The following is an 8,787-nucleotide window of genomic DNA, read 5'->3' as shown; positions in this document are numbered from 1 at the left end:
AAAAAGGTTAATAAAGGAATGACACAATATCCCATCCCTAGCACCCAAGTGCAAAACCGGACTACTCCGGATAAGTCTCAATCTCGGACTACTAGTCTTTATCAGCCTGTTCACCGTAATCAGTGTGGTACGAGTCACCAACTTGGTCTTCAGAGCGTTGACTGTCATAGTCAATAGTAGTAGTACCTACAATGGAGTCTAACAAAAGATGTTGCAAAAAGGAGTGAGTTCAAAAGAACTCAGCAAGGTAGTTATTCCATAAAACATAAGCCATATGATACAAACCATAACATGATGCAATATGATATGACACATGATGCAAGTATGATTCTAACTCTATGAATGCTAGTCTCTAAGGTAGACATGCTTTAAGTCATAGCACCATACTTCTTTAGATAAGTCTTAGTCACTCAATCACCAGGGGGAATTGGGTCCTGCATCCCTCTTGGACAAATCCATGGTTGGGGTTTTGGTCACCACTCTCTCACATCACCATTTGGTCTAAGTATTGGTGCATGTCATGATAAAGCCTAGCCCAATGCAAGTCATCTACTTAGTCATATCATGTCAAATCCAGATACGTCCATTCTCCCATCCTGGGATCCTTTCTGGTATCCTTCACACTAGAGTCACGGATATTACCCACCAGACTCATCAACCCTATTGGTCATCCACAAATAGTAGACAGGAAGCTCTCACGTCCCCTCACGGATATGACCCACCAATCCTCGAGCGCCCGTGAGCCCAAGTCTATCCATTTGCAACCCTACCAATAAATGGCTCCCACAATGAGATTTATGATCTCTCACGGATCATTTCACTGGTTTTGAGTGTCCATAAATTCCCACTACTACCACAGGTCGTTCGGTCTCAATGCCCTTTCGATTCGAGTCTAATACAACCGGGACATCCTAGCCAAACAACTAGACAATCCTATATATGTCATCCAATAACCTGGGAAAGTATCAATAGACATCTTCGGAGAACATCCCATACAATTCCCTCTGATGCCCAAGGACAGAAGCTTCAATAGGACACTCCCCAATCCTAAGTTAGACCTAAGCAATCACATACTCAAGTCCATCATATCACATACATTTGATACATCATCATGATAGAAGTTAAATCATAACATCGAAAAGATCCATCATATATACAAGTAGCAAGAATAATAAATCATTATGACAAGAGTATATGAAATCACAATACTACTTTTCTAAAACATGTATAGTAGTCCTATGACATTCAAAAACAATTAAGAGGCTATGTTCACTAAGTTATGAGCATCAAGACATAAGTATATAGTCTATGTATTTATGACGATAACCATCCTTACCTTAAGTTGAGTCGATGATGATCCAAGAGTCACAAAGGAATGATCCAATAATAGTGTTAAGACCCTAAACAAACATAAATAAGAGATTAGAGAAGAAATCAGGAAGATCGGAGGTCGAACGGGTCAAAACGGAGCAAGGTTGCTGTCAGTAGCATGTTTGGTTGATGCTCCTTGGTTGATGGCATCGACCAAAGAGGATCGACCAAAAGTGGTTTTCGGACAGCAAGTTGGATTTTTGGTGATTTGGTCCGAAATCGGTCTTCCGGGGCTCGGATCGATCCGAAACTTGGAGGGATGATTAATAACAATGTAAGAACACTACCTGGCAAGTATTATCATAATCCAATGGTCCAAATGAAAACCCCCATATTGAGGTCCTATGTTCTAAAGACAAGAATCCTAGCATTCATGAGAAATCAATGTAATTGAAAGGGAAGCTAAAGGATTAGTTGGGGAATGGGTTAGGAACAAGATTACAATCATTTGCAAGCCAGAGATTTGACTAATCATACTCCACTTTTCAGTCTAATATAAGAAATCAAGTTGTTAAGCAAGGAATCATGGTAATGCATATGTAAGGATCAAGATGCAAGTGAGGCATAGCAAGAATGGAGGAAAATCAATGTAAATGGGAAGAGACCTTCATGGCAAGGAGTTTGCAAGGTTACAACACCTTGGCCATGGTCTCATTAGAAAAGAGAAGAAGGGAAGTGAGTAGAATAGAGAGCAAGAGAGAGAATCATACCTTAGAAGATGATAATGGAGTCAAGAGACAATGATTGCAATGATTGGGGGCAAGAATCCTTCACAAACACCAAGAGAGTGCCTTGGGAAGCTCCACTCTTGTTCTCAGTGGTCTAAATGAGTGTAATAGGGCTCAAAACACGAGGCTAGCATATATAGATGAGAGAATATTCCAACAGCATCTTTTACTCGAATCTGGGAAACTTTGGTCGATACTCTTTAGTTGATGGCATCGACCAAAGAGGATTGACCAAAACAGGTTTCAGCAGAAAATCCAGAAATAGTTCAGCAACTTCGGACAGGGATTTGGAGGGCTATACGGGGTCAAATTGAGTGGGGTTTTCTCCTACAAGTCCATCAAGAAGTCTAGTTTCTAGAAATACCTCCGGATCGTGCACAGGAGTCCATTAGGTATTTCAAATAGTTCACCCCTCTTCGATGCGCAGATTCTCATTAAACACCGACAATGTACCTAAGTAAGGGGTATCATCGTCAATGTTCATGGGTTTCGGGTCAAACACCATGTCCTCCACAAAGAGGGCCCACAAGGACTTCTTCCTTCACTTCGGGACATTGGATCTACTCTAAGGAAAAGGTCGGACATAACCTCCTAAAGCTTTCAAAGATAAAAACACTGAAATCAATGTCTAATATTAAGGTCTAACATCAAACAAGTCTTTCTTTATCTCAAAGCAATTAGAGTGTTCTGGTTAAGTTTGGGCTGGATTTCATAGCTGATCTGGTAACCATGACTTTTTGAAACGCTTCCCACAGACGGCGCCAAATGATGGGTTCAAAATCTACTTAACCCTAAGATGCTTGAAGAAACACCTGCAAAACAATGTTAGACGTGGCCCGACTGCATGGTCAAGAAGCCACTTCTGAAGGCTAAGTCAATTATGGAACTAATCACAAGACTCTGGCTAGTTGCAGAGCAAAAATTGAATATGATAGTAAGGGAAAACGATTCAGATCCCCCATCTTTGTGCGACCCTTTAGTTTATATAGGGTTTACTTGTTGTTCTTGATCGTCGGATGCGTTCGTGCCTCTTTTTCGTGACCGTCAGATATTGCGGTTAACCCCCTCTTTTGGAATTGTGGGTGGTTTCCTTTAATCACACGATCCTTCACTCCGTTACTGTGGTAGTTGCCATATCTTGCATGATTGCCTACTCCTAATGATGGTAGCAACCATTTATAATTCAGTTTTGTATCCCAAACTTAGTGGGATTGTGCTTGTCTTTGGAACCACAAGGTTCTTTCTCCATCATGCTAAAATGATTTGACCGGACGTTCGAACCCCACCGTGGTCGGATTGTTTTCAACCAGAGTCAAGGATCGAACCGAGGGAAAACCCAGTTCGATGATAATCTTTCCATATCAGGTGTAACTTTATATACCTTAATCATATTTGAGTATGATTTAGATAATTCAACACAGACAAAATCCTCTACCAAAAAGTATAGAAAGATTGTAATCCCCTTACATGTCTTACTACATATTTAACAAAGGGGTCTGTCTTTTCATTATTTAGACTAGGTTCCCTTCTTTAATATATGATGAAGGAACCTAAAGAGAACATAGTTCTCTACATGCTAGAGGATTTGGACTCGTCGCTGTCTTGGTTGAAACTTGACTTGTAAATAGAATCCTAGGCTTTTTCCAAATTTCATCGCATGGAGGAAATGATGATTGCCCCAACGGTGTGTGATTCTCGTTGAAAAAGCGGTATCAAATCGAAGAATCGGCCGATCCGACCCGTACGAGGCATCATGACATTGAGATGCCACGTAAAGTTACGTTGGCACTTTCACAGGTGGTCTTGGTTTAGGTGGGACCAGCTCCATGTGATGTAATGAGATATTAGATCTACGGAAGAGACCCACCGTGAGGTGTGATCGTCCCACTTTGGTGGCAACGTGCCCTTTCCGTCCTTGTGCTCCTGTGCTAGCCTAGCAAACAACTTTTTGTAACATGATCAGCTTAGCGCTGAAGATAAATTACTCGAATCTAACAGTGCTTGTGGGTCCAGAGAGTCGATTCAAGATTAAAGTTCCAATCCAACGGTTAAAATGACACAAGGTTTATTCTCGATTTTGACAATCATTCCCTAGTGTACGGCCTACTCTGAGACATTTAAGGGCAGCCCCACGGCTCACCCTGACCGTGAATCGCAGGTGGACGGAAATATCCTACTCGAGCGGACTATAAAGAATTTTGACCGTTGATCTGTATTTCAGAAATCAGAAACTTTATAGGACAATTGTAGGACCCGTGAAGGGGTAGTTTTGTAATTTTTAGTGAAAAGGCGTTTGTAAATTTGGGCCACGACACAAGCATCTTTCTCATTCTTTTCCTTAAATAAAGGCGGACGTGAATGGCACTTATTCAATCGGGTTGAATGGACGGTTGAGTGAAGAGATCCATCATCATCGCTTTCTTCTCCCCCCCCTCTCTCGTGTTTTGCCTCGTCTCAGAGAGATCTCTTTTAAGCCATTCTTGTTCTATTTATTGAAATTGAGAGAAAGAGAGAGAGAGAGAGAGGAAGAACGAAGAAGAAGCAACGAGATAAAATTTGCAGAGAAGAAATACCAATCTCAGAAGAGAATGTCGTGGCAAACTTACGTCGATGACCATCTTATGTGCGATATCGATGGCCAGCCCGGTCACAATCTCAAGGCCGCTGCCATTATCGGTCATGATGGAAGCATTTGGGCTCAGAGCGCTTCATTCCCTCAGGTTTATTCCGCATTCGTGTCTCCATTGTTGAATATCGTATCATTTGATTTAATTTGATCTGCTCTGCTCTGCTCTGCTCTGGTGGATTTGATTGTGATACCTATGTTTGGTTTTAATCGATTGGATCATTGATTGTTTGGTTTGATTGGATCTGTTTTAGATCTTGAATTCATTTCTGTGTATTGCATAATATGCATTTTTATTTCTTATTTTTAGTTTCTCTATTCAAATCGATGTTTTTAACTGATAGTGTTAAAAGATGATCAGTGTAATGAATCATCTCGTTTTGATTTGGAGGTTGTTTTTGCATCGAAATGGCTCGGAGAATCAAAGAGCTTTAAGAAACGATTGAATTGGATTGGCTGGTTTATCCAATTCTGTGTTTCAGATTCATTGTCTCTGGCATTTTGGCGAAGATATTTTTTAAATCTTTTTTGTCATGCATTACCATGATTTTCGGAGTTGTTTTTTAAGTTTCTTGTATTAATAGCTTTGACAATATGTTGTCTTGAAAACTCTAGAATAATAGTACAGGGGAAGGCATATAATTCCGCTTCTCAGGCACAGTTCCAGCGCTAATAGTACTAGTGCTCTCATTTTGTCTTTCTTTCTTAGTATTGGAATTTGGTGAGCACACCCTTTTCGCAGTTTAATGTAAAAGCATTTTCCAATTGTGAACTTCAACTACTGTTGTAAATACCAAGTTAATGGCCCTTTTCTCCTTAATATTTCCTTTCTTGAATCAATAACTAAAGTGTTTGTCCTTCTGGATCATTTTTCCATTAAATATTTGCAGTTTAAGCCAGAGGAGATCACAGCTGTCATGAATGATTTCAATGAACCCGGCTCCCTTGCTCCTACTGGCTTATTCCTTGCGGGAGCAAAATACATGGTTATCCAAGGAGAACCTGGAGCTGTGATTCGTGGAAAGAAGGTGATTATCTCCTAACATATATTTCGTCCTTTTTTTTTCTTCTTTCTTTCAACCATTTGATAAATGATTTCAAATGATTCTCTCTAATCTCTGCATGAATATAACTACTTGCCCATCTTTGATATCTGTACATACATAAATGTGAATTGCTGTTGATCTTATATGTTTTCTTTTTTTCCATGTGAATGCCTATTCTTTGACACTGAAGATTGTACATTTCCTCTGTGTTCTTTAAGGGTGCTCATATTATACAAAAACCTGCCCCTTTATGTGTTTTAGGATTTTAAATCCTAAGTGGCCTATTGAAGTGAACTGCCTCGACTGGTGTATGTTTGCTACCAATAGATATATTACACATTCTCAATCTCATTATCTATCAGCAATTAAAGTCTGAAACATTGTTTAGAATTTTATATGTTTCCATGTCAATCTTCTGTATGTTTAACACCCAAGATAGGAATCTTCTAACTGTAATTATGTACTATTATATCTCCCCTTACGTTTCCTTATTTATGAATGTTTTTGGATTATTTGTTAGTTCTGCTATACTTTATTAAGAGGGAGATATTCATATGCATAAACTGATCAAGATCCTGTTAATTCTACACCTTGTGGGTCCCAACAACCAAGCTCCCTGTTTATTCTTTGCATAATTTCCTGATACTTTTTGTTCAATTAGATCTGTAGTAAAAGAATAGGAACCCTAGTCTTGGAAGTTGGTAATTTTTCACCTTTTGGGTCCTAACCGACAACCTTTTGGTTTTCACATCTCATAATCCATGATGCCTTCCCTTCTACTCATTTTGGATCTTTATTGAGTGAAACAAAGATCAGGTGCCCCATGATGCCGCTAGTATGGGCTGTGGGACCTGGCACACCCACTTGTGCACACAATGAAAATGGCAGACTTAAAAGCGTAAGAGATGCTTTCTTTCTTTGGTCATAACAACGATACCTTGTCTAATGTCAAGCTAGTTTTTTTATCCAAGTTGAAGTATCCTCATAGGATAAGACAGGACCAGGATGAACCACCTCAACCTCATTCAAAGTTTCATTAAATATCTTATTTTAGATTGTTAAAACATACGGAATATTTGAAAATTACAAAATATTAAATTTCTAGAAGCATGGGAAACATAAATTTAAGAAGAAACCTCAAAAGAGTCATAGTACTTGGTTTTATAACCTTTGAAGAAGACTCCATTCTCAGATTAGTATAACATTTTAGAATTTTTGAAACCAGATTTAAGAGACACTACACTGAGTGAAAAAAATCTCTTGGGCAAAGTTACTTCACAACATTTTTCTTTTTCTTTGCCCGAGTCTAATTCAAAGAAATTTGGTTTTGGTTTGGTGAAGACATGCCCTTTCTTTGAGTCAACAGTATCCTTGAATCATAACCAAGTCATAACTGATATTGTGCTCAATTTGGTCACCAAAAGTCAGAATGAGCCTCATTTTTTAACTACAATTTTAGGTAAAAGTAAGGTTATCTTGGGATTTGAAAGCCTTGTGCTTTGTTTCTATTAGAGCTTATCAATAAAACTTTCTCAGAAATTTTTGTGGTACGCAGCTATCTTTGACTTGATCATACCTGTTTCCTTTATTTGCAGGGATCTGGGGGAGTTACCATAAAGAAGACAAATCAAGCTCTAATTTTCGGTGTCTATGAGGAGCCTATCGCTCCAGGACAGTGCAACATGATTGTGGAGAGGTTGGGTGACTACCTCATTGATCAGGGCCTCTAGATCTGGGTTGCAATTGTGATCTAGTTTTTCCATTGAATGTAATTTTTTTTTCTGGGTCTATTTTCCCCATCATTTTTAGCATATCTTGCCTTTTCTCTTGTTCCCATTAACTATGGTCTTGCGTCTTCTTTGTCTTTTTGGTTAGCCATGTATTCGCAGTGGAATTGTTGCAAACAATAACTGTGTGAGGACATATAAGCATTTATTTGTTTTCTTAGGATTGTTTGATATTTTATTCCCACCATACTTTATGGTTCTATGAGTATTCAAATTTCTACTTCTTCCTCCCCCCCATTAGTATCTTCACACAATCATGTTTGACATTTGATTTTGAAACTATGGTTCTTCATTTTGGCTTCCTGTTAGGGCATTTCTATGGGATTTTTATTTGCTGCAGCAGCTGTAGCATGCAGCGAACGATTATGATCTAGCCATATGTAGAGAGAATGGATGAGATTATTTATGTAAGTATGAATCTATTATTTATTTTACATTCAAAGGTACCATTTTATGAATTTACAAAATGAAACCCCTACACAAATATACCCCACAAAGTGACCTCTCTCCGCACAAAATCTCTCCATTTCATTTCTTCCTTCCTCCGACATCTACAATCATTCAATCCTAGTTGCTGAGGAAACACCCAGTATACATGGAATTGATGTAAATTGGGATTGGATCGGAAGAGGAATCCACGGGAATTTTGGGAGTTTGAAGATGTATTAGAGAGGCATTTTGGTCATCCAATAAGTAACACTGCCGTATGAGGAGGAGAATTGAGACTTCATGAAAGATTTCATGGAGAGATTTTTTAGAATCCTAGCTCTCATGGAGATTAAAATGAAAGTCCTGAGATCAAGAATTTTGATAGTTTCCAGAGTAAGTCTCAAACCACTTTGAAGGTTTTGTTATAGATTTCCAACTGATTTGAGAGAGAGAAATTACAAGACTGGCAGAAGAGAGAGAGAGAGGATCATATCATCTAATGTAACCTGTTTAAAATTTGTTTCACTTCAAAGTTTAAATTTGTTGTTTTTTTTTTTTTGGTAATCAACTGCATTATTCCAAGCGGGCGAGGGGTGTGTTGGAACATAAATCCACCAACCACACAGTGGAAGACGGCCATTCTTTCGGGCCCGAAACCGAAAGGGCCTTCCTGGCTAGGAGATCTGCTATAACATTAGAACTCCTAGGAATAAAGGCAGGGAAGTTTAAATTTGTTGTTTTGCCCTTGAATTACAAGTTTTTACGTTTTTTTGTTGCTACGAATCTCCCACTTAGAATAA

At 38.8% G+C, this 8,787-nt stretch overlaps 1 protein-coding gene across 1 annotated transcript; it reads left to right on the top strand.

Annotated features, from left to right (window-relative positions):
- Positions 1 to 4,549: 4,549 nt before the first annotated feature.
- On the top strand, positions 4,550 to 7,718 carry LOC149011386 (profilin-1). Its single transcript, XM_089163632.1, has 3 exons — positions 4,550 to 4,819; positions 5,616 to 5,753; positions 7,367 to 7,718. The coding sequence occupies exons 1-3, from the start codon at positions 4,688 to 4,690 to the stop codon at positions 7,499 to 7,501; spliced, it is 405 nt and encodes a 134-aa protein (XP_089019758.1). The 5' UTR covers positions 4,550 to 4,687; the 3' UTR covers positions 7,502 to 7,718.
- The last annotated feature ends 1,069 nt before the right edge of the window (positions 7,719 to 8,787 follow it).

This window comes from Hakea prostrata, chromosome 7 (assembly GCF_041222555.1).
Source record: "Hakea prostrata isolate BN-2017 chromosome 7, UWA_Hpros_2, whole genome shotgun sequence".
NCBI classification, from domain to species: Eukaryota; Viridiplantae; Streptophyta; class Magnoliopsida; order Proteales; family Proteaceae; genus Hakea; species Hakea prostrata.
The sequence above is the reverse complement of the archived record's forward strand: the minus strand, read 5'-3'. Positions and strand labels throughout refer to the sequence as shown.

Bases quoted from the DNA above. Each gene is read 5' to 3' on its own strand.
- LOC149011386 (XM_089163632.1), top strand. From the start codon at position 4,688: ATGTCGTGGCAAACTTACGTCGATGACCATCTTATGTGCGATATCGAT. The intron at 4,820-5,615 runs GTTTATTCCGCA...AAATATTTGCAG, and splicing joins AGAGCGCTTCATTCCCTCAG to TTTAAGCCAGAGGAGATCAC. The intron at 5,754-7,366 runs GTGATTATCTCC...CTTTATTTGCAG, and splicing joins CTGTGATTCGTGGAAAGAAG to GGATCTGGGGGAGTTACCAT.